We start from the raw sequence: 26,685 nt of genomic DNA on the forward strand, positions 1-26,685 counted from the left end.
GTTTGTAGACATGTACAACAACTAGGCCTTATAAATTGCCATACCTGGGTTTTATAGAAAAAAAATTATTGCCTATGAATCATTTAAAAAACATATAATGTATTATGGATTATCTTTAAAAAGAAAGTTAGGATGCCTTGTTGAGGTGTGTTTAGTAATAGGTTGCTAAAATTAGTCTGATTAAATGACTACAAAAAAGATGCTACATAATTCAAAATATATACCAATGATAGCTAATAATAAGTTAATATAAAAATGATTTATAATTATATATCATATGAATTTAGTATTACAGCATGGTATTACGAGGTCTATATCAATAAAGGTTTAATATCATGATAGATGTGGAATAAAGTAGTAACAATGAGGCCAATCAATGAACAATATAGTATTTTAACTTTTCACATAGGTTTCTAAGGCCAACTTAACCGTATTAAAATAACCTGCTATACCCACACAACCGTTGTTACCAGTTAATTGTTACATGTACCAAAGCATAACATGTGAAGAGAAAGAGAAAGATAAAAAAAAAACTAGACACAAGTGGAGCCTCCCAAGGCAAAAGTCCTCAACAGTTAAAGCTGGGGAAGAAAAGTTAAGGCAATGCAATCATCACAAGGACTAAACACAGATATATTTATAAGAGGAAGGCTACTAAAAGATCTCCCACTGAACTCAAGGGCAAAAGGTATAAGTAATTATAGATTTATTTTTCATAATGAGATTTAGAATACAAAGTCAAAATATCTTGGTTCCATTTAGGTTAGTACGAATGGAACAAAGTTGGGTGTATACAGATCTAAGTATAATGATTTCTGGCACTCATGTTTCTTTTTCTTATAATATCTATGTTTGGAATATTAACAATCATGTTTAATCTGAAATGTGCAGAGATGGAGGAAAGAAACACGCTTAAAAATAAGAGAAAGATTGATCAATTTTGTACGAATGAATGGTCAAACAATAGAGAGACTCAAGGTACGAAATATGGACAACATGCTTTCATTCAACATAATATAAACGAAGTTATTTTCATTACAATTGAAAAATAACTTATCCACAATAAAGTCAATTTCAGTTATAGTGTGTATACCACTACAAGAGTACCTTGAATATCTCTAAATAGTTGTATAACATGGTGTTATAAGTGAGAAAGATAACAAAGGTATCATGGCAGGGACTTTGTCATCAACATTATCGGCTGACTGGAGCCAGCCAGTTGATGATATGCAACGCAACATAGGGGTTCAGATTAGCTTTAGCAGTACTATTGGCAACTCAAGGTATTTTACCGCGAATAGCAACCTACAAAACGATAAGATCCGGGAAAGCTTGGGAACAAAACCATATGTTCTAGCAGATGTAACTAACACAGGTAATCTTATATATTAACAACATAGAAATCAAAATCTTACTTAGATTATGAATAGGTAAACTATGAAAGATCTTTATGACAATACTGCAAGACATGCTAGGATGGAACGTGCTAACAAGCTAGCCAAGAAAAAACAACGTCCAGTAGAATCTTTCCCTCAAGGTAAAGCTGTAATAAATAATGCTTTATTTCAGCACTTGCTGCTAACCAATTATTAATGTGCAAATCGTTCTCTAATTGCATATTAGTGTGAATAGTGTGCAGAGGTTTCATTGTAGAATAACAGTTTGTGAAAAAATTATATGTATAGACCCAACTTGAGTTACATAACTATATACAAAGTGCAGTAATAATTAATTGATTTTGTTCTTAAATCACTATAAGGTAAGTGTATTTTACTATTGCTTAGTGGCAAATTCTGATATAGATTGTGTCATCACAGGAAATGTAACATATACTCTAGCAGATTGCACACTCTATCCAAGTATTATTATGCAAACCATGAAGAGGGATGAATACAGTAACTTAGAAAACAGCCAAAAATGGATATTGCTACCATCAAATCTAACAACACTGGATAATTTAAGAAGTAGAGGTAATGGACTAATGGTAACAAACTACACATCGGACTAATTTATGCGTTCTAAATATAGTGATTTAGCAAACATCTTTCATTGGCAGACAATGCTAGGCATGCTAGGATGGAACGAGCGAACAAACTATCCAAGAAAAGACAACATATGGGAACGTCTTCCCCACAAGGTAGGAACTATACAAAGTATGTTGTAGAAGAACTTGCTTATTGCACTTGAGTTATAATAGGTACAGTTTATAGTCACTATATATGAATCCATGTGTCCTAACTTAGTCTGAGTTATCTTTTTTTTGTATTAATTTATATATTTTCTGACATGATAAAAATTGTAGTTGAGTTGGTTAACATTCACAAGCAAGGGTTGATTGTGAATAAGGAAAACTACATATGTTCAAATGCAAATCAAGTGAATTGTGGTCCCCGAAATGGCCCATTTAAAGGCCAGTTCTATTTAATTATGGTATATATATATATATATATATATATATATATATATATATATATATATATATATATAGGCTTGAAACACAAATGGTAATCGAATTAACTAATGAATCATACCAACTAATGAGTACTGTAAGATAAGTGCAAATCAAAGTTAGATAACTTATCAAATTTGTATGTAAACGAAGACACTAACCTTGGTCTCCATCCTTGGCCGAGCATTCTTTCTCTCAATCTTCCCTTTCACCTATGCCTCCCATAGAGACACTGACTTTGTGCCTTCCAACTCTTCCCACTTTGCCACTTTTTACCACTCTATTCAATCTTACCGCATTAGCATATGTCTATATGTAAATCTCGAAGCCCTTGGAGATATTAACTCTGTGCCCTTTAACTCTACCCAAGTTGCCACCTTCAACGACTCCGCTCAATATGCCCGATCTGCATTTGTCTACATTGATATGCGAAACTATGAGGCCCGCGCCTTAATCTTTGTTTGCAGAATAAAATTTCAAAATCATCAAAACCACTAAATTCATATATGAGGTTTAAAGGTTACAACCAGAGAATTTAAACCCCCTAAATACTAAATAGATATAGAATACATGACACTTAAGCATTGATATATGGTCCTAAACTCAATACAAACCGAGATTAGTTTATTATATGTGTTAGATATTTTTGTCATATCCATTTATAAATAATGAAGAACTGATTTTTGACCCATTGTAAAATAGATGCAGAGCAGTCGAAGGCTCGCAAAGCAGGAATCACTGTCATACATCGACAAGAAAATAACAATGGTATGATATTAAATGGCTATGAATTTCGCTCTTCAATTCCTAAAAACTGAATAGTTTACAAGTTCACTTAACTACAAAATTTAAAGCATTCTTAGTAATATTAAAATGAATTAGGGAAAGATATTTAATAATATATATTTATTTTTGTCAAACCCGTTCTAATAATGAAATGATCTTCCAATGCATGACACAGGTGGAAGGGCTTCAGCAAGGGATGCTAGAGTTGCCAGTCGTAAGGAGCAGGCAAGCAAGGGTATGTTGAGAGATATTCAAAGGATCAATTTATTATTAAAACTCTGCAAATTATATTCATGCATGTAATTAATGGATTTTTCCGTTCATGTTAATATTGAAAATTCAGAGTATTTGCACTTGGGAGATGCAATGTATATATGCGAACACTGCAGTGCCCTTTTTTGGTACGATGAAAGGATAAACAAAAGTTATAACACAGACCAACCCAAATTCACGATGTGCTGTAAAGGAGGTCAAGTCCAACTACCACACCTACCAGAAGCACCAAAAGTTCTGTATGAGTTGTTGTTCAATAATAACCCCAAGAGCAAGCATTTTCGTGATAACATCAGGTCATATAATAGCATGTTTCAATTCACTTCAATGGGTGCCAAAATAGACCGCGGTATAAATGCTTCTAGAGGTCCACCTACATTTATTCTTTGTGGCGAAAACTACCATCTAATAGGTAGCCTAATTCCACCAGAAGGAAATATTGCGAAATTCGCCCAGTTATACATAGTTGATTCACAAAATGAGGTGCGCAACCGGATGTCAGCTATCAGGCATGTATCTATAACCTTTTATATTTTAGTTAAAATATTTTCAAGGGTTTAGATCAAACTAATTAACCTTATATGATTAAGCGTTGTTTAAAAAAGATGACATTATTTAAAACATACAGGGGTGAAGATAACAAAAACATAGACGAAGATATTGTAAGAGATCTTAAGAAGATGCTAGATGAAAAGAATGTGTTGGTGAAGGCATTCCGCATGGTTAGGTATTCAATGGGCAAAGAATCAAATTCCACAATTAAACTTAGACTATTGGGAAAAAGGGGAAAGGATGGTAGAAGATATAACTTACCATCGACAGATGAGGTTGCTGCATTGATTGTCGGTGATTTTGACATTGACAAGACAGACAGAGACATTGTTGTGGAGACACAGAGCGGAAGATTACAAAGGATTAATCAACTCAATCCAGCATATCTAGGATTACAATATCCCCTGCTATTTCCTTATGGCGAGGATGGATACAAGGAAGATATACCGCTAAATAAAAGACATCATAACTGTGGTAAAGGACGACAGGAGGTGTCGATGAGAGAATTTTTTGCTTTTCATATACAAGAAAGACTAGCCGACGGATCTCCACTATTATACTCAAGAAGACTCTTTCAACAGTTTTTAGTTGATGGGTACTCCATGATTGAATCATCAAGGCTAAACTACATACGCAGGGACCAAGAGAAATTAAGGTGTGAGATGTATAAAGGAGTAAAGGAAGCAGTACTGAATGGAGAAACAACGCCGTCATCATGTGGCAAGCGTATAATATTGCCTTCATCATTCACAGGTGGACCAAGATATATGATACAAAACTATCAGGATGCAATGGCAATATGTAAGGTTGTTGGTTATCCAGACCTCTTCATAACCTTCACGTGCAATCCGAAGTGGCTTGAGGTTGAAGACTTTTTGAACAATAGAGAGTTGAATCCACAAGATCGACCCGATATTGTTTGTAGGGTTTTCAAGGCAAAATTAGATACACTAATTAAAGATGTCCGAGCAAACAAAGTTTTTGGTAGAGTTAGTGCAGGTATGTCCAGTCAAAACCAATTATGTCATGTCTCAAGTTTCCATTAGCAATAGATATAATGTTTTATGTATGAGAGTCTATTTGTCATGGATTTGAACTTTTCATTATGAATCTTGCAGTGGTATATACAATCGAATTCCAGAAACGTGGGTTACCACATGCACACATTCTACTATTCTTACACAAGGATGACAAATTTCCCACTGTCGAAGATATTGATAAGATTATATCAGCTGAGATACACGATAAAGAGACAGACCCTGAATACTTTGATGCAGTCGAAAAGCACATGATGCACGGTCCGTGTGGAGTGGCAAAGAAAGATTCACCATGTATGGAAAATGCTAAATGCATTCGACACTTCCCTAAGAGGTTTGTTGAGAGTACTACTATTGATGATGATGGTTACCCAGTATATCGACGAAGAGAAGATGGAAAGACTATCAACAAATCAGGAGTCGATCTTGACAACCGTTACGTGGTACCACACAATAGGTTTCTACTCATGAGATATGGTGCCCATATTAATGTTGAGTGGTGTAACCAGTCAAGATCTATTAAGTATTTGTTCAAATATGTGAACAAAGGTCATGACCGTGTAACGGCTTCATTTTATAAAAGTGCTGCAGACAAAGAGAACATGGATGACTATGATGAAGTCAGTATGTACTATGATTGTAGGTACATTTCTCCGTGTGAAGCTGCTTGGAGGATCTTTGGTTACAACATACACTACAGGGATCCCTCGGTTGTTCGTCTAGGATTTCACTTACCCGATGAACAAAACTTGATCTTTAAAGATAATGAAAAGCTCGATGATGTGATCCAAGAAGCATCTGTCAAAGAGTCTATGTTTCTCGGTTGGTTTCAAGCCAACAAGATCTACTCAGAAACAAGGTCGCTAACTTATGCAGAATTCCCTACACATTTTGTGTGGAAGGCAAAGGAAAGGGTGTGGTTGCCTCGGAAGAGCCATGCTGTAATTGGAAGAATCTTCTTTGTGCCTCCTGGATCTGGTGAGAGATATTACCTAAGGCTACTACTCAATTACGTTAGGGGATCAACTTGCTATGAAGACATTCGAACTATAGATGGTGTTGTATACTCATCATTCAAAGATGCATGTTATGCACGTGGTCTTTTAGATGATGATAAGGAATATGTTGAAGCAATAGTGGAAGCAAGTTATTGGGGGTCAGGTACATACTTAAGGAATCTTTTTGCTACATTGTTATTTTCCAATTCAATGGACAGACCAGAACATGTATGGGAAGAAACATGGACTTTATTATGTGATGACATACTTCATAGACACAGGAGACTACTCGATAATCAAGGTATTTATGAACTTTGTGACATTATAAGGATAGTGTGATTATTTATGACATAATAATTAACATCTACATATTTATTGGTAGAATTTTTAGAATACAAGTCTATATCAATTTATGTACAGCTTGCTATGGCTTGCCTAAACATATAACTTCATGCATAATAATAAATAGTATGAATCAAGAGGATATGAAAATAAGATTTAGTGGACATGGTATTAGATATAATAGTGATTTGGACTCATTTTATTAGATTCACTTTATTAAAAAAATAAAAATTTGAAAAGTTTGACCAATTGTTAGAAGCAATATTTTGCAAGTGTTTACGATTTGAGTTAACAATTTTTTCTTAATCAAATACATGATTTGACATATATGTTGCTATTATGTACACAGTGTTAGTCCTCACAGAGGATGAGATCAAAGATTTGACCCTAATGGAGATTGAGAATATACTTAACAAATACAACAAGAGTCTGAAAGATTTTCCACCAATGCCTATGCCAGATACAAACCAATGTAACAATTTACTGTATCCCAATGGCATGAATAGGTTAATTTGCGATGAACTCAGATACGATCGGCAGAAACTAGCTGCAGAGCATGTAACCTACTTAGGACTATTAACTGATGAACAAAGAGAAGTATATAACGAAGTCATTGCCGCAGTTCAAACCGGAAAAGGTGGAGTATTTTTCCTTTATGGGTACGGTGGGACAGGAAAAACATTTGTTTGGAAGACACTAGCTTCTGCATTGAGGTCTAGATCACATATTGTTCTAACAGTTGCATCTAGCGGGATAGCATCACTTTTGTTGCCTGGAGGCAGGACAGCTCACTCACGTTTCGCAATACCACTTAACATAGATGAATTCTCAACATGCAATATTAAGCAAGGGAGTGCATTAGCTGAGCTTTTGATTAAGACAAAGTTGATAATTTGGGATGAGGCACCTATGGTAAATAGATTTTGTATTGAAGCTCTTGACAGAACCATGCGTGACATATTAAGGTTCAATAACACAGATAGCTTGGAGCAGCCATTTGGAGGAAAGACAATTGTTTTTGGGGGGGATTTTCGCCAAATACTTCCAGTCATCCCGAAAGGGTCTAGGCAAGAGATAGTCAATGCCACTATCAACTCATCATACTTGTGGGATGACTGCAAGCTTTTGACACTTTCAAAGAACATGCGCTTAAAATCAAGTGATTCAAATTCAAGGTCATCTGAGTTGAAAGAATTTGCTGATTGGATACTGAGTATAGGTGACGGTAGCCAAGGGTCACGATCGAATTCAGGCGAAAAAGGTTGTCATTCCCGATGACATATTGGTTTCCGATTGGGTAGACCCAATTGAAGCAATATGTAGAGTAACTTATCCTGAAATCTTTTCAGGAAGAAATATTGACCAACAGATTGAAGATCGAGCTATCCTTGCACCAACACTGCAGTTAGTCGATGAGATCAACAACTACATGATGAGTTTAAATCCGGCTGAAGCGCAAACATATTTTAGCTCTGATAAGGCATGCCCCACAGAGCCTAATAACAATTTATTGGCTTCAATACACACTCCTGAACTCCTAAACACAATCAAGTGCTCAGGTGTCCCTAATCATGAGTTAACACTAAAAATTGGAACACCGATTATGCTGTTAAGAAACATTGACCACTCCGCAGGATTGTGCAATGGAACACGATTGGTTGTTACTAAGCTTGGAAAACACATAATTGAAGCACGAACGTGTGCGGGCAAGAATAAGGGGCAGAAAGTGTTTATACCAAGGATGACCCTAAGTCCTTCTGACCATCGAATACCATTCAAATTCCAACGGAGACAATTTCCTATTATGGTTTCTTACGCGATGACTATAAACAAGAGCCAGGGTCAGTCATTATCAAAGGTTGGGTTAATATTAAAGAAACCCGTATTCACACATGGCCAGCTATATGTTGCTATCTCCAGGGTGACAAATAAGGCAAGACTGAAGATTTTGTTATGTCATGATGATGATCAAAAGAAAGAAATAGAGAATGTCGTTTTCAAAGAAGTATTCAAAAACATATGTTGAACATTACAAGTATTGCAAGAAAAGATTCAGCATTCATTGGTTACACAAACGAGGTACTTGCTCCTACCAACTAAGTCGTTGTTTCATGTTACAATTTTCTTAAAAAGCGATTTTAGGTGTAGGGAACTAAATGAGTATAGAATCAGTGTCTTCGGCAGGATTTAACCAAAGTAAAACTATTCTGAACAATAATGTTTTGCATTATAGGAACTACTTACTCCTACCAAATACGTCGTTGTTTCATGTTACAATTTTCTTAAAAAGCGATTTTAGGTGTAGGGAACTAAATGAGTATACAATCAGTGCCTTTAGCAGGATTTTACCAAAGTAAAACTATTCTGAACAATAATGTTTTGCATTATAGGAACTATATTACCTTTATTGTCCAGCTAGAAGGTTTATTGGGGTGATATGCAATCTGATGTCTTCATTATAGCCCCACCCTGAAGTTAAACAAATGAGTAGTGTTACAAATAATACCCACCAAGATCCTGTATACCTCTCAGTTGCCTACCGACACAATTTGAGTAACACAAACTAATGACAGTTGGATCTGGGCTTAATAATTTATATACCTCTGTAGAACAAATTTAATTTCATTGTGCCAGGCCTTCGATTAGGAAAATAATTAGAATTGATGTCCAAATACATACCACGGAAATCCTTGAATATTTAGGAAATGGCTTCCAATTAAATAGCTTGATCCACCTTCCCATAGTTATCATTTGTAGTGTATTATAAGATTTGTGGCAGTGTACCCAACTGGATCAAAACATAATAATTAGGGAGCACCCAAAATACATGTGATATTGAGTAAAATATAAGACACATGATTATTCAAAAAATACTAAGTTAAAGTTATAAATCAGTCTAGCTTAAATTCAAAAAAAAATCTTATGGAACCCACACAAACATTCAAGTCAAATGCCAGCATCGTTGAAAGATTTTGTTCAAAGTGATAGTTTTCATACTAGATAATATTAAACAAGACTAGATAACAGCTAGGTAAAATTTAAATGTATAAAATCCATTTCCTTCACTAGAACTATATTTTGGTGTTCCTACGAAGTATCTACTAAGTAATTTTCGATGAAAATTTGTTTTTCCTCCTAAAACAAGAAAATCTGTATTTGAACAATAGCTATTATTAGGATTTTGAGGAAAATCTGGTGCAACTTCCCGACTAAATATGCCACATGCTCCAATGGTTTAAAGAAAACATTGTGCTTTCCCTGGAAAAAAAATTAGGGACTTTTCCAATTATGAAAAGGCTAATTTCTTTAGGGTTGATGAGCATTGTTCTTTTTGTTTTTGTACTTTTTTTATATTCTGATGTGTCCTTAATTTTTCTAATTCAATTGTAAAAAAATAGAGTTAAGATTATTTTCAAACTGAGGATGGACCTCAAGAATGTGATATTATCTCCATTATACCTTAAAGAGATCAGTTCATTGTCCAAAATTATTTATAAATGGCCCTTTTGGTTCCGCTTCTCATGACCATGTAAAGTATCACATTGTGGTACTGTCTACTGATTGGCTTTGGTGTTGGATCCACCACTTCCATTAGCATTCGTAAATATGTAGATACTACATATTGATCATGTTGAGGCATTTATATTTGTAGTCTGCTTTCTATTTCTTTTTATGTTATACTGCATAGTACTAAAATTCAATTTGAAGACCATTTTTTTCATTAAGTAAACACCAAAATTTTGATATTTGACATTTGTAATACAATAGTTTCAGATGATACAGTAGCTTAACAAAGGATCCACTTGAAGCATATATTTGATTATAAGAGAGCAAAACTGCTTTGAAGGGTTTAGAGATTATAATGAATGAATTTTACAACCTCAGACATCAATAAGGTATGGCTTAACTTGACTGCACAAGCTTATTGTCTCATTCTTTCTTAAGTAATACCATTGAGATAAGTAATATCATGTTAAACAATTGATACAGAGACAACCACAGTTATGTCATGATATGACATACCCAAGTTTTTAAATTTCTCACTATTTTTTAAGATATTATAACTCTTTTAGTTGCATTAGAATTTTTATTTTGACCAGTAAAATAGTACCTATTATGATCAACCATTTTAAGCTGTTTATATGTATGTTTCTGCCTATAATTTTGACCAGTAAAATAGTACCTATTATGATCAACCAGAAAAAGGCGAGTTGAACTAGCAAAACATCTATATATATGTGACGATTAATATATCTTTTTTATTTAACAGTGTGGGATGTATTTGTGCAGTGGAAATCAAGGAGCGCTTAAACTGTGTTTTTTTTTTTAATTAAATTTGGCAAAGCCATGTAAAATATGTACTTTAGTTTGGGGATTCCTGGATTGTTCAAAATCTGTGGAGTTTTTATTGCATCTCTTTGCTTACACTAACAATGTTGTTAATTGTGATGTTTGTATGTTTCTGGTATTATATCTTCACTTTCACTTTTATCTTCTAAGATAATGCTACGATCTTCAAACTAACACCCCATCAGCCGAAAAATTTAGGACACTGAGAAAATACCCTTTTTAAATACACAAATAAGAGGAGAGGGAATCAAAATAACTAAATAAGTGATGAGAGTACTTTGACTTTAGGAGTTGGTTACAAAGGAGAGATATAAGTAAAAAATAAGTAGTATCAGTGGATTAGGCATATTTTGGGAATCATAGTAAGAGGGTTTAAGTTCAAATTTAAAAGAATGTTCAAAAGTATGAGTGGGATAGGTTCAGTCAAGAATATACTAGCAAAATAACATGTACTATATGTAACAGATGGTCGCGGTATACTTACATACATCTCGAACCAAATCCTTTTGGATCGGATTCTACCCATCTGGGCGACCTTTACCCCGAAGAGTAAATGGAGCGAGCTTCTCTTAGAAATTTAAGTCCCTACCCATTCAGCTAGCTCCCACCATGTTCTCAAAGCGCGGTCATCCCACATGGACAAGCTAACGCAGGAGATTGCAATCCTTGATGCATAAAAAAGTAACAAAGCTCCTGATTTTCTTAAACACTGTCACCGCACCAAGAAAGTTGTCAGCTCTCAACGCCAAATACAACCCCATTATGTATTTCATAAACGAAATTATTTAAATGTATTCAGTTGTAGTGGATTTCAAATCAGTAGTTAACTAATCGAAAATTATATCTCTAATATTTAACATGCTTATAATTGAAGACATAGTACTTGATTTCGATCTAGATGTTTCATGAAGACTGGATCAGTAGTGAATTTGACAGAAGGATTCAATTATATTCCAACAGCCATGGAAATCATCATCTATAGATTAACTAGATCCAAAAAACTCTGTGCCAAAAATCATGGACTGTGTGAAGCAAAAGTGAGTTAAGATACCACGCCAGACAAATTGAATCAGGAAGCCAGAAGCAGGTGGTGCCGATACCCCTTTTTCCATTGATTTTGTTTCTGTGATGCCCATGGTTTTTTCCAGATTATTAGATTGATCCATCTGTGTGAAATATTTAGAGAAGAAGACTGTTGTAGTTGGTGGGAGTGGGCGGGTTGCAATAAATTCAAATTTAATGAACAGATAAGAATTCAAACAACTTACTTTATGGGGAGTGGGCAACTATTTAATGAGACTATATAATTATAGGATAGATAACGGTTATATTATTTTTTATATAAATCATCTTTAATGGCTTCCTATTTCTATCTAATGTAATACTTAATCAAGTTTAAATTATCCCACGTTATATTTCGAATGGTTTAGGGTGTGTTTGGCAAACACGTTGGGGCGGAGAGAAACACGTTTGAGCTTCTTGAAAGTTTCACTCTTATGTTTGGCCATTTTTATCTTTGTGAACGCAGAATTGATTCTGCCTCTGAACCCACGTTTAGGAGAAGCTCAAATTTGTAGCTTCTGTGTTTCACATTTTACGTTCACGTTTAGGAGAAGCTCAAATATTTCTTTTTTACCAACCCTACCCTTCATTTTCTTCTATAAAAATGATACTAGTAACTATTATCTTCACAGTCATTCTTTGTAGTTCTTCCTACTTCTTCATAATTTTTTAGTTCCATTTTTTTTCATCAAAATCGTTCAGATTTATTTCAATCACTAACAAATTGAAATTTTTTTATTTTTATTTGATTTTATTCATATGAATTTTATTTACGTTTTATGGTATTTTTTTATTCATATAATATATGTTGTTGGTTTTATGGAATTTTTATTATTTCTTATCTGTATAATTTTTTTCTATTCTTTGATGTACTCTATTTTTTTTTTGTATTAATTTTTTTATTTTTTATTCTGAATTTGTAAAATTTGTAATTGTAATTATTATATATTACGTTTATTATCAAAATTTTGAATAATATAAATTATGATCCTATAAAAAAATGACAAAATAAATAAAAAATTAATTATAAGTAACAATAGAGTCATAAATAATAAAAATTTATAGTCTAAAATAATACTAAATTAAAGAGTACTGACGATACTAAAACAAATTATAGAATATTTTCTTTTTGTGTAACATTATAAAATTTATAGTACTCTCTTTTATATTTTTATTTTTTATTATATTTATTTTATTTATATGATAAATATTTTTTATAGTATTCTGATTTTGCAGGTATATAAAATTGATGTCTATTTTAGTAATTTTTCATCTAAAAGTGATTTTGAGTAGTATAATCCAAACAACATTTATTTTATTATAATCAATTTTAATACAAAGATTACCAAACATAAATCACGTTAACCCAAACTAACTTATCATCAAAATCAATTTTACAAAATCAATTTTATGCAAACTCTGGTTTGCAAACTGTAATCCAAATACACACTTAATCCATTCTTCCCGAATATTTGATTATCATTTTGTTAAATAGAAATAATAATCTATACATCTAAATTATAATGATTTGATAAAAACATATATATAACCTCATCGAATTGGGGAATAAAACTATTCTTAATGTGGGAACCATCTGATTAGGTAAATTTTTTTTTTTTTACTATTTTACGTGTTTAAATAAATACTATAAGATTTTGATTTTTTATATTTATTTTTAATAAAATCGTGATGGTGTCTAATTCATTTATAAAAAATTTTAAAGCCCAATTAATCTAATTTAGTATTCACATGATTTTTTATATGGTTTTTCTGTCTAAACAACACTTAATCAAATGCTTTTTTATCTAGATATTTCTTTTAATAAGGAATAAATTGTAAAAGTATTTCTAATGCGCTTATTAAATAGTGCTAATGAAATTATATTATATAAGAAATTTAACCTCCTTTAAAATAATACACAATTTGTTAAAGTACGTGATAGTATTAATTTTTTGAAAAATAAATATATACTTAAAAATATTTATTTATGACTCAAAATGATAACATCTGTTATTCAAATTATACTTAAAAATTATAATACAATATTTGTATACACGTTTAGTTATTTATTATTTTAATTTGTTAAAGTGTACTCTAAAAATTACCATTTTAAGAAAATTATCATTCAAACATATAAGTTAATTGTAACCAATGTTAATTTCATTTACTATTTTTGTGCAATTGAATAAATGGTAATATAATAAAAGAAAATTAACCATTCAATGTGTGTAAAATGCAAAAAACTCTGCTATACATGTATAAGCTCCTTTGCACATACATTAAAAAACAAAAGAATAAAAGTAAACGTATGAAACAAGTAAATATTTCCGAGGAAATGACTATAAATAAATTAATAGTATTTAGCGAACGGAAGATCTAATTTTTTTAAGTTTCGTTACAACTTACGGATCAATAATCTATAGAATAGTGGAATTAATTATTTGAAGCTACTGACATGTATTATTAGTTTAAAGTTAAACAACAAAAGTATAATAAAATAATATATGAATAATTATTGATAATAATTATTATCAATATATCAAAAAAGTTTAATCACTTAATTTTTTTTGATATTATGATCGTGCAATTCGTTTCAATTAAAATACATGAATCTCTTTTTAAAAAAAACTTTAGATAAATACCTTTAAAAATATTAAACACATCAACCGCGAGTAACTATAAAATAGGGTCTAATAATATAAAAAAGTACCATTGCATTAATTTTGTCTGTGTGACTAAAATGTAAATTTTTTTATTTCAGTTTTTAATTATTTAGTCTATACAAGCGGAAATAAAACAATCTTATATATGGTACAAATAAATCTTATATACTATAAACGAATACCTTTTAATTTCAGTTTTTACATAAACTTTAGACAAATACCTATATAAATATTTATTATAGTCTATATAAGCGAAAATAAAACAGTCTTATAAATTGTACAAATAATTATTATATTTAAAATTTTTAAAAATTAAAAAGAATAATTTTTAGTACCAACATATAAGTAATAATAAATTTTTGTAATAGATCAATATTTGGTCTACGCCCGGGTATTCTACTAGTTTGGATTTAAGCAAAACTGGTGACCCGGTCAGTCCATGTTTAATTTTTTTTTTCTAAAAAATTTGAAAACGACGTCGTTTTCTAGTAAAGGTAAGCCAAAACCCTAATCTTCTCGGTGAACGTCTCCCCTTCCTTTTCCTCTCCCACTCACGAGGCCACCACACTGTCTCAGTCTCGTCAGTCACTCAAGCTCAAGCTCAAGCTCAAGCTCAACCTCTCTCATCTCTCTCACTGTCACTCTGGCACTCAAGCTCTCTCGTCTCCGGTCTTTCTCACTGCCTCCGGTCTCGCACCGAAGCTCGTCATCGCTCTCTGTCAAGTCACCGTCTCGCAGTCAGCGCGCGCCTTCCCTGCGCTCGTCGTCGCCGGCGGCAGAAGCATCAGGTCCCGGGGCTGGTCGTCGTCGTCGCTCTTTGACTCGTCACCGTCTCGCACTCAGTCGCACGCCTTCCCTGCGTTCGTCGCACATCCCGGGGCTGGTCGTCGTTGTCGTCTTCTTGCTTCGAACCTTGCCGTCAGCAGCTGGTCCCCGACTTGGTGAGTTCCAACAAATTCCCCTGTTCTTTCTTGCTCAATTGACGTTGTTTACTGATTATCATCGCTGAAGCTTGAATCTGTTGTTGTGTTGCTGAAATAATCACTTAGCTAAACTTTTTGTTGCTGTAAATCTTTAAATCATCTTTTGAGCTAAATCATTTGTTGCGTTGAATTTGTTGTTGAAAATGAGGTTCATGCTCTCTGCAACTCAGAGTAAAATTGTTCAGTTAAATTGTTGTTCCCGTGCTCCCTGTTTGGTTTTTTTGCTAGAATTTAAAAAATGTGTTCATCACAACTCAGTTGCTATTATGAATTATTCTTGGTATTGATTTGTGAAAAATACACAAATGTAGAAATAGAAGCAAATCAAAATGAACGAAATGTTGGTCAAGCTTCAAATTTGTCCTATGAAGATATAGATGCCGACTCTGAGATCACCCCTTGGATATGATTTATTGATTGTGTTATCTTTTGCTCTCTTTTGTTCATTTAAACTGTGAAAATATTTTGTACTAGTGACTAGTTTATTATCTCTTTTTGCATCATTAGTTATGTCTAAGAATTGATACTTTATTGTTATTAATATGTTTGTGAAGACATGCATTTTAAGTTTTAACTTTTGGTTTTAATTTTATTTTGTAATTTTTCATTTTTATTTAATTATGACCGGGTCAAACGGGTGAATCAGTGGCCCACTCACCGGTTGAACCAGTGACCTGGTCGTATGGCCTGGTCAATTACCGGTTTGGTTCTGATAACTATGGTTAGAGCTAGGAGTTTTAGTTATGGCTGTTGAATTATTTGTTTAGAGACTGGATATCTGAGAATGTTGGTTTAGGGTTTATTATAACTTTATTTTTGTTTAATATTGTGCTTTTGTGGTAGACTGGTTGTACTTGTTGATTTTGAATGGCTAGATTTGAGTAAATATATATCTTATATACGATGTATGCTTTTTTCTATTAAATCATAACAAGTAATCTCACACAAATCGAGTCTAGGTGAGCTCCACGAGTTTACTTAGACTCGCGAGTTTGACAGCCTTGTTGCCGTTACTGATTGTTCTTGAATGGAGATTGAGAGGCCAGATGGGCGGAGCCCAAATCAGCTAAGGCCACTGGCTTGTTCTCGCTCCATTCTCCACCGTGCTCATGGCTCCGCTACCTGGTCTCAAGGTCTCACTCTCACTGCCATCCTTCCCCTTTAGTTTTGTGTGAAGTTTTATCATTTCGCGTTGTTTCCAATTTTAGTGAAAAAATAAAACTGATTTTGGGAAATGGTTGTTTGCTTTTCTTGTTTGAAGGAGATACCAAGGTGGTTGCTGCAGTTTACGGACCAAAAGCCGGTACCAGGAAGAATGAAAATCCTGAGAAAGCTTCCTTTGAAGTTGTTTGGAAACCGAAGACTGGACAAATTGGTGATTACACTACAGCATAACTCTCTCTTTCGTTGTTATTTTCAATCAAGTGTCACTCTTTTCTTCCAATGCCTGAATTTATAAAATTTGGTTCTCTATCTATGCTAAGTAAATGGCTATCTACTGGTCATGATTCTAGGTTACTCAGAACTGTCACTATTTTGGTGCAACTGTTTCAGTTAATTTATTTTATTTAAACCTTGTAGGAAAAGCGGAGAGGGAATATGAGATGATTTTGAAGAGAACATTAGAGAGCATTTGCATTCGGTCAATATACCCGAATACCACCACTTCAGTCATAGTACAGGCATGTTTCTCATTGAATCCTTCATTCCCACCCTTCTCATTTTTGTTGGTTTGTTAATTTTTACACAATTAGTTAGGGTAAAAGAACATGCTGCAATCTGAGCATCTTTTTAACTTTCCTTTTTACATATGTATTGTTCTTGTAGTTTGCATTAATTTTGCTTATATACTAGCTTTAGCTAGTGGCACATCCTTGGTTCTTCCTAGGTATTAAGGTGATATATACATGTAAATTTTATACGAGCTTGTATTTTAGGATTCAACATTCATGGTTTTACTGCAGGTTGTTCATGATGATGGTGCTGTATCCTTGAAATTTCTTTTATGATTTGTGGTATTTGTTCTTTAAGTGTGTCATGGTGTATAGTCAGGCAGTCCTATAAAGACAAGTATTTCATGAACATGCTTTTGGATCTTTTGCTTCTTTTTCTTGACATAGTAGCTACTTCCATGTGCAATAAATGCAGCATGTGCTGCACTCGTGGATGCTGGAATACCCCTGAGACATCTTGCTGGTAATCAACACTTGTTATTATCTTATGGTGTACTGATTTCATTTTGCTTAATACTGATTTCTAATCCTTCTCTCTCTGCAGTTGCAATATGTTGTTCTGTAGCAGATAATGGCTATATCTTTTTGGACCCAAATAAACAGGAAGAAGAGGTTTGCATATATACACACACACACACACACACTCAGCTGATGTCTAGTGAATTTAGTTAGGTTAAAAAACTTTTACGCATTTACATCATTTATGTAGCATTTGACTTATGATGAGCTGATAAAGTCTCAATACCTAGTGGATTGTAGCTGAAATGCTTAAATCTTTTCTTAATTTTCTTTGTTTTCATCACTAAAACACTTTCATGTACTAGTGTTAACAATATCTTTTATATACCATTTATTGTATTTGCCGGTAAATGTCTGATTACTTGCTGGTTAGATTTAATGGAACTTAACAGCTGACATGTTTATACTATAATTATGATAATTGTTTCTATTTTTCTAAAAATTTTAAATTCCTATTTCCCTTGCTTGTACACAACTCTAATTCATTGCAATTTTATCATATGGCAGAAAATGAAAGCATTTTCCTATTTAGTTTTTCCAAATTTGAATGTTTCCGCTCTACCAGAAAGATCATCGCAGAAGGGTGGTGAGCCCACGGCACATGGTATCATCACATCTGTTACCCATGGTGCTATGTCAGGTATTTAGTCTTCATTTAATATTTTCTACATGGTTACAGATGTTCGAACCATTGTTTATACCTTTCAATTGTTCCTAGCATGTGATTGCAACTGTGAATTATATCATCTGTGATCTAATTATTTCCTGGTGTATTTTTCAAGTGGATGATTATCTTCACTGCCTAGAACGAGGGCGTGCTGTTAGTGCAAGGTTGTCTGAGTTTTTGAGAAAGAACATAGAGCCAAAATCTTCAAGCGAGTCATCTAAAGCTGGCTGATAGGAAACCACTTTGGACGTAGTTTACTAGTAACTAACTTTTCTACACAAGGGCAGGAGAGCATGGGATATCTATGCAGGTACTACTATTATGTATTTGTCCTGCGGTTGCTAGCTCTGCAAAAATGTACTCACTCATGAGTCTTCTAGGTTTTCTGCAGTCTCCTGTAACATTGTCCTTGAAGTTGCTTTTATAGTGGTAAAGATTTTATTCTTCGGTTATAAGATTGCTCCTGGTGTTTCGTATACTCTGGTTTAGTTCTATATCTGTTATCCTTAATTTATTTCCGTGAGTGGATTCTTCTAAGGATTAATTTTTTTGTACTTGAGAAAGGCTTAATTTCACAGAAGCTTTATTCATTTCATTGTAGAATCTTTATAAGATTTTTGTAGCAAAAGCAGCTTTCTGCTCTTCTGCTTTTTTATTTTGCCTATATTTATTGTTCTTCATTTGCATCTTAGTTTCCTTCTAGAGGCTTACCGAGTTCTCTCTGGCATGCTACTGTAAATATGTGCCTCTCATGATTTTTGTTTATATATGAGATACCTGCTAAGTTAGACCAACAAAGAATACGCATACATATAATGTGTAAGAAAGTTCATATTTACAACATAATCAAAACAACATTCTTAAGCAAAGTATCACATAACATAATCACTTAACTACAACATAGAAACCAAGTAATGTACATGCCACCCCATTGAAAAACATCAAGCATCTGACCAAGTAAGGTCCGTTTCTCCCCCTCCATTGCTCATGAGGAACTCCCAAGGCTTCCCAGACAGCCTTGGAGACATCAACAATGTTATTCTTACAGGTAGGCTGGTAATCATGGTCCTCATCACACCTCATTCTTGAGTCGCACTCATCAACCACCATTGCCACCACACTCCTCCCATTCTCGCGAATTGTGATGTTCAGGCACCTGCTCTTGTTGAACCATCCTGTAGAGAGTGGGACAACCGGAGTGTCATCCAAATGGTACTTGTTCTCACACTCTGATGGGCTGTCATCGTCTCCACCTTTTTGGAAGCTGTTCAGTGTGAGTGGCTCTTGTGTGTGAGGTCACTTGTGATTTGTGAACATTTGTAGGTTGTGTATGCTTTACCTTCTATGCTACAATTTGAATCATTCTCCGTGTTACACATTATCCTGGAGATGGTTTCTTCCCTATGATTCTGCCACTTGGCGGCACTTTTGCCCCTCAGAGAACAAGCAATTTGTGATAACAAGAAAAATTAGGAGAACAAAGGGTGCTTTTGAGCAAAAAAATCTTCATCTTATTTATTTATTTATTTTGCTTTTCCTTGTAGAACCCCTATTAGTTTTCTCATCTTTCGTAGTTTTTGTTCTGAGAAGTAATTGATGCATGTAATGAGATCTAAAGGAGTATATATAGAAGGGTTAGAAGTTAATTGGTTATTGTTGATTATTTCATGCAAGCATAAGAACATTTTTGAGGGAGCTCAAGGAGACAAGTTTTCACTTTGCCAAGATTGGCAACAATGCCATCCATACTATTTAGAATACACTTTTAGGCTTTTTAATATGATGGGTAAAGTGTTTGGCCTATTAAATTTCACGTTATGGTCCTGGTTTGAGTAGAAATTGATTGCTACAGCAAGCAAAAGCAGAAGAGTTAATTCATTATTCAATCATTTGAGAATGCTCTTGATAGTGTTTAACACCAGAAAAGAAAATGATATTTCATTTCCAATCAAGCAAATGTTCTTGGATTTTGAATACAAAACTGGACCCTTTGTTATAAGGAAAAGTATAGGACACTAACTATGATATAAGCTAACTTAGCCAACTCTCTTTTAATCCTAAATTTGAAATTCGAAAAATTTAGTTTTGTTCCCTTTTCATATGCGCGTCATACGATCCTAAGCCACAAACCACTCTGTATACGCACCTTCTATCTTCTCTTTCACGCTCCTCTTCCTATCAATCTCCTTTTGCACGTCGTGCGACTTTTGTATCTTTGGTGTGCCACCATCAGTCACCATTCCTCGCGTGCAGCTAGCTTTCTCACTCGATACCTCTTCGCCGCGCGTCCTCCATCGTAATTATTATGCGTCATGTCTTGTCCTTGCACCAGTAAGCCCCAGTCGTCGTGTTGTCATCCATCGCAGGAGGGCTCTCAACGGAAGACAACCACCATTTTCGCCGTCGCTCACTGTTTAGCGTTTCATCGGCGCTAGTCTACGAGAGAACAACCAGCGGTGTCCATGACCTTCCTGTCCACACCAGTGCCGTCAAGCACGTCGTCGACCTCGCCGTCCACGCAGCACTATTGAAGATATGGTTGCCAGCCACCCTGCATGCAGTCGTCGTTCTTCATCACGTCGCGCCTCCGCCATCGCGTGGCCGTCCTCCATTGCGTCACGCCCTCCATCGCCGTAGGTCTTCTTTCGATGTGATTTGGATTTTTCGATGTAATTTGGATGTTTTTTCGATATAATTTGGATTATTTTTGGTATATTGTGAATGTTTTTTTGTTCTTTAGTAAGAAATGTATTAGGGTTTATAATGCAGATATTTCTTTTACAAAGAAAGAAACATTCAATTTCAAAGAAAAAAGATCCCCAACCCTCTTCAAAATGAATTTAATGTGCTTTGATTTTTTTCAACGTGATTTGGATGTTTTTCCATGTAATTTGGATTTTTTTGGTATATTATGGATATTTTTTCGTCCTTTAGTAAAAAACGTATTGGAATTTATGATGTAGATGTTTTTATAAAAGAAATATCCACAACCCTTTGAGAATAAATTTAATGTGATTTGATTTTTTCGATCTAATTTAGATTTTTTCCATGTAATTTGGATTTTTTTGGTATATTGATTTTTTTTCATGGGTTTTGGAGTGCAGTCCAAATAAGAGTTGGTTAAAGTTGGCTGCATCTCTTGTTAGTTATCTAACAAAGTTGTTGTTATAATTGTATTAGAGTAAATAGTCATTTTTAATCATAAAAAAATTGGACGCTAAAAAAATTGGCCATAGAAAAATGAAATTGAAGTTGCACCTCTAAAAAATAAGTTTTGTTTGACAAAAATAACTAATCTATAAATTTTTTGTTGACTCTAGTAAAAAATTAATTAAAATATTCATACTACCCTTATTTATTCTATTATCTTCAACTTTTTGAACTTTTTTTTCAAATTTTTACATTACTGCCTTAAGCATTATAATAACTGCCAACACCATCATCATATCAAATACAATATGGCAACAAATAGAGATAGAGGCAAGCTAAATTCACTAACATACACGAGAGAAAAAGAGGGAGGGAGGGAGAGAGAGAGGGAGAGGGAGGGAGGGAGGGAAAGAGAGAGGGAGAAAAAAGGGAGGGAGGGGGAGAGAGAGGGAGAAGGTGGGAAGGAGAGAGAGAGAGCAGGGGGGAGAATAGAGAAGGGAACACAGTAAAGGAAGAAAGAGGGTAGGGTGTCTGGACGAAAGGAAAGTTGTCGCACCTCCAACGTTGGAAGAGTGACTGAAGAGAGAGAAACACAAAGAAAAGGAGAAAAATCCAACCATGATTAAATACCAAAACCTAAATCAAAGTTTAAATTCATGTTAATTAAACACATTGAAAATTGGAGATTATAATCCATTAAAAGAAACTAGCTCCAAATAAACTAGAAAGAAAATTCTAAACTAAGTGGTATTAAATGCAAACTTTTTTATTTGGTTTTAAAATTATTTGTGATAAGTGATTAAAATTTCAGGCTGCTCTTTCCCACAATCCTGAAACTTGAAGTAAAGCATATTTTCATTCAAGCATTTTCATAAGCACGTGGTGCTCAAGTGCAATAAGACACTAATAATGGCTATTTTCACAACAAATTAAACTAAAACACAAATCAAATTCATAACCAAATTATAATCAAATATTTCTACGGGTATAAAATAATAATTTGTTTCTGCTCATTATTGTGTAATCAAGTTGAAAAAGCTCAAAATGAAGAATCAAAAGCACAAGGAGTAGAAGCTTACCTTGCAAAATCAAATAAAGAAAATGCCGTCAAAGAAGTTTGCGCTTGAGACAGAGAGCACCGCACTTGAGAGAGAGCGAAGGAGAATCGTGCCGCACCGGAAAGAGAGCAAAGGAAAATTGTACCGCCGGAAAGAGAGGGAAGGAGAATTGCGCTTGAGAGTAAGAATGAAGAAGGAGAATCGCGTCTGAGAGTGAGAATGAGGAAAGAATTTCCGCGCGTGTAAAGAATGTCCCGGCTTTGATTTTTAATTTTTGAATTTTGTATTAGTATAGTATACAAATATGGTGGCTAAAAGTGATGTGCATGTAGCGCAATTGTATTCAAATTTCAAAATCACACACATTCGTTGCAACAAAACTGGAGACTTATATATATTTTTATTTTAATTCCCTCTTATATATACAAACAACTAAGAACTATACAAATGACAATTTATTTTTGGTAGAGAACTACGAATGACAATTTGATTCTATAAAACATTTGATGATCAACTTATTTTTCGCTTCTATCAGCGAGAATAAATAAACTAGTATGTATATAATTCCTATAGTCACAAGCACTTGGTAATAGTGTTGTGCAAACTTTTCCTACCCAACCAAATTAAAGTTGGTTCAATACCAAAAAACAATCAAATTGAGCAACTTCAGTTGCATGGAGCCTTAGATTTCCCCACACTGCGGAACAAAACGTGGCACAACATGAGAGCACCAAACTCTACTGGCTCTTCAACAAAGAACCACAAGCATAGAATTATATGACTAAACCCTCAATTGTACAAGCCATATTGAGTTGGTACGCCTCTACCACTAAACCATGCTCCATCCAAGAAAGTTCCTACAGTGAACTTGCTAGCCTCATCCCTGCTAAGGACTTTGCGGCCAACCCAGTTGACCCTGGCATTGGTGCTGGCACCAGGTCCTGTGTTGTTGAACTCACCATAGAATAGTGTCTTGAGTGCAAAGTCGCCTTCCCAAGGTAGCCACCCATCAGGGTGAATTACATCGCCAATATCGGATTCCATTACAATGGTTCTCGAGTACTCCTTCCATGGCCTCCCAAGGTAGCTCCTGATCTTGTCCTTATCCGGAGCTAGCTTGTCGTCCGCTTTGATATCACACTTTTGCAGAACGAAGCCAGTTGTCTCCTTTTGGTCGTACCTGCCTTGAGCAGTTACGATGTTTTGTTGATTGTCCATTGGTTTTCTAAGTGTCATGATGCAGTTCTGGAAGATGGCGGCTGCGTCGCCAAAGATGAAATCGACCGTGCCGGAAATGACACAGCTCCGGTAGAATTGGCGGTGGGTTTGGGCGTATAGTGTGTCTTGGTAGCCCTCGAAGCGACAGTTAACGAACATTGCACGGTCTGCTTGAACTCTGGCTGCCACCGCTTGATGCTTCTCCGGCCCAGCAGTGTTTCTAAATCCCATTGCTTTGCCCAAGAACCCATTTCCAAGCACCACTGCAGTATCAAAAACCGAATTAATTTTAAATTAGCTATATATACAAGATGTCACAAAATATTTCATGTTATTAGGAAATAATTATTTATACACGAATATATTTTGGAAATAATTTTATGATATTTTATTATTTTTTGTAATATTATTTTCTTTTTTAAAAATATTTATTAATTATAAAAAATACTAAAAAATTATCAAAATTTATTATTTTTTATCATTATTTTTAACCATTAACTCAATTACTTTAGTCTTAATCTAATAACATATTTTAACTCATATTTTAACTCCTCTTTAAAATATTTCATTAGTTCTCTAGCAAGATTCTCTTTCTAATAATAATGTAGATAGTGATACTTGTACATTTACTTTGATGCTTATTTGAGATTCTTATTAAATTTAAGACTTCAAAATATGCAATGAATAAAAATGAATAGGACGGCACTCCAATGAATGGTTATAGATTAAATGTCCAAAAGAGGAGTGTTAGGGGCAGCAATTTTTGTGATTTGTAGCCATCAATGATGATTTTAATGGTGTGAGATTGGTGTGAAATTACATCCAATGACTCACTTTTTTTTGCTGGTTACATGCTGGCCAGAATTTAATAGAGTTGCCGGACCCTAAACTTTTCCTATTTTAAATTTAATAAAATGCTATTTGCATTTTACTACTTTTAGTAGATTCTTCAATTTGGACTTATTTTCTCTCATTTTGATTTTTCTCCTTTATTTCTCTTGCTCTTGTTACTGGCGTTTTAATGTGCTTGTTGAGACTATATACATAGATAGGGTATATGGTGTTTATAAGTATGGCGAGTTGGCGACTACGATGATTAAACAATTTTAGCAATATTTTGTATTGTTAAATTTAAAGTCACATTTTTTATATTTAGGAAGTTTTTATTATTATTTTTTAAATTAAAAAAATTAAGTGTTTTTAAAGTTAAAAAACCATTATAATCACAGTAACTATACGTATTATAACAAGCACCTTATTTATTATTATTATTATTATTATTATTAACTTAAGAGGCACTTGTAGTAACAGGCACATTTAGCATAAGAGCATATAGCTTATACATACCAAAGGTTGCAGTTTGGAAAGTCCTAACTCCATCTACAAAATTTTTGCTGCCAGTGATGATACTCTTTTGTGATCCATCACCATACATGGTCATGTTTTCCATTTTCTTTGTAACAGTCACTGTCTCCTCGTATATTCCTTCTTTAACATAAACTACGTAGCTGCATTTTCAGAATTGAAAATATATGCTCGTATGAACAACAATTAAAAATAACAATTCAAAAAAAGAAAAATAATAAGAAAACTTACCCACAGTTTTCTCCATTAAAATTGATAATTGAAAATTATAAACGACATAATATGTTTAACTAAATTTTTATCTACCATTTTCAACTTTCAATTTGACGTCAAAGCATCTGTACATAAGTCTTCACGCAAAAAAAAAAAAAAACAGACTAAGTGAAAAATCAACATACCGTCCATCATATTTTTCTGGAATGGCTGCCAAGGCTTCAGAGACGGTTTTGAAGTTGCCGCTGCCATCTTTTGCCACAGTTACGTTCGGGGTGGGTTTGTCATCGGCCGCCTTCAGAATCCTCCGATCCTCGCTGTTGACCCAAGAAGGAGTAGCGCTGCCGTTTTTCTCCGAAAGCAAGTGGCGAGTCAAAACTGATTGCACGGCAGAAAGAACTGTGGACACTGCAGTTACAATAGAAAGCGAATTGCTAACAAATTCTTGAGAATCCTTAAAGACATCCTTAAGTTGTGTCTTCAATTCCCCTTCGGGGAAGCCATCAATGCAGGTTTGGTGGTAAGAGATAGCTGCACTCAGCCAGTTGTTGAGATCAGGGGCTTTTGTAGAAAGCTTCTTGAGATCATCAGCGGTGATTTCGGAGATGGAGAAGCCGAGTTCTTCCTTGGCGTCGTCAAAAAGCTGCTTGCAATCTTCATACGCTCCTTTGTCCATTTCGGATTCAAATTTCATGGAGGTGGTTTTGTCGAAGGCCTTTCCAACCTCGTCCTGAGCTAGTTTGATGGAGTATTTAAGCAGATCTTTTGGTTGTGCATTGGGGTCATTCTTAACAGCATCGCCAAGGGAGCTTTCGCATTTGTCCTTATATTCTGCAGCTTCGCATATTACTTTCACAATCTTTGATGAAGCTTCCAATGCTTTGGTATTGGTGGAGGCCGAGGCGGAAGCAGAGGTGGTGGTAGGCTGATGACTCGGCTTGGACGGTGACTTGCCGTGGTCACTCCCACCTCCACCGGAGGACTTGGAATTGAGTCCAACGTAGGCCGCAGCGCCTATGATGCATACAAGAAGAATGGTGGATACTAGACCGATGAGGATTCTCTTCTGGATCTTTTTTCTCCTCTCCTGTCGTCTCCGTTCGTTTATGATATCGAAATCTTGGAATGCCATTGTCGGAATTGTTGGTAGTCCAGGTCTAAGGCAGAGGGAGGCTCTGCCTTAGGTTCAAGCCAAGAAAGGGAAGGTGAGAGAGGGATAGTGAGTGGAAGAGAAGCAAGCAGGGTTTAATTTTAGGCCTTCCTTGTT

General features: G+C 34.5%; 3 protein-coding genes and 1 pseudogene across 3 annotated transcripts; 2 read left to right on the forward strand and 2 right to left on the reverse strand.

The window, feature by feature from the left end:
- Nucleotides 1-1,170: 1,170 nt before the first annotated feature.
- LOC148570721 (uncharacterized) lies at nucleotides 1,171-8,463 on the forward strand. The gene is made up of 10 exons (XM_088507152.1): nucleotides 1,171-1,375; nucleotides 1,803-1,970; nucleotides 2,057-2,137; nucleotides 3,152-3,217; nucleotides 3,411-3,470; nucleotides 3,579-4,017; nucleotides 4,137-5,059; nucleotides 5,179-6,258; nucleotides 6,787-7,698; nucleotides 7,787-8,463. The coding sequence occupies exons 1-10, from the start codon at nucleotides 1,171-1,173 to the stop codon at nucleotides 8,461-8,463; spliced, it is 4,611 nt and encodes a 1,536-aa protein (XP_088363278.1).
- A 6,567-nt stretch (nucleotides 8,464-15,030) lies between these two features.
- LOC107630582 (Ribosomal protein S5 domain 2-like superfamily protein) lies at nucleotides 15,031-18,958 on the forward strand. Its single transcript, XM_016333772.3, has 9 exons — nucleotides 15,031-15,453; nucleotides 16,455-16,628; nucleotides 16,757-16,870; nucleotides 17,077-17,177; nucleotides 17,460-17,480; nucleotides 17,619-17,691; nucleotides 17,773-17,840; nucleotides 18,255-18,387; nucleotides 18,530-18,958. Exons 2-9 carry the CDS (start codon nucleotides 16,523-16,525, stop codon nucleotides 18,643-18,645), a joined length of 732 nt encoding a protein of 243 aa, XP_016189258.1. The 5' UTR covers nucleotides 15,031-15,453; nucleotides 16,455-16,522; the 3' UTR covers nucleotides 18,646-18,958.
- A 265-nt stretch (nucleotides 18,959-19,223) lies between these two features.
- On the reverse strand, nucleotides 19,224-20,654 carry LOC110269471 (putative ripening-related protein 1; annotated as a pseudogene).
- A 2,662-nt stretch (nucleotides 20,655-23,316) lies between these two features.
- On the reverse strand, nucleotides 23,317-26,678 carry LOC107633264 (putative pectinesterase/pectinesterase inhibitor 45). Its single transcript, XM_016336902.3, has 3 exons — nucleotides 25,604-26,678; nucleotides 25,188-25,348; nucleotides 23,317-24,103 (listed from the first exon to the last, which is right to left on the reverse strand). The coding sequence occupies exons 1-3, from the start codon at nucleotides 26,548-26,550 to the stop codon at nucleotides 23,412-23,414; spliced, it is 1,800 nt and encodes a 599-aa protein (XP_016192388.1). The 5' UTR covers nucleotides 26,551-26,678; the 3' UTR covers nucleotides 23,317-23,411.
- Nucleotides 26,679-26,685: the final 7 nt, after the last annotated feature.

This window comes from Arachis ipaensis, chromosome B3 (assembly GCF_059453495.1).
Source record: "Arachis ipaensis isolate K30076 ecotype BB chromosome B3, ASM5945349v1, whole genome shotgun sequence".
NCBI classification, from domain to species: Eukaryota; Viridiplantae; Streptophyta; class Magnoliopsida; order Fabales; family Fabaceae; genus Arachis; species Arachis ipaensis.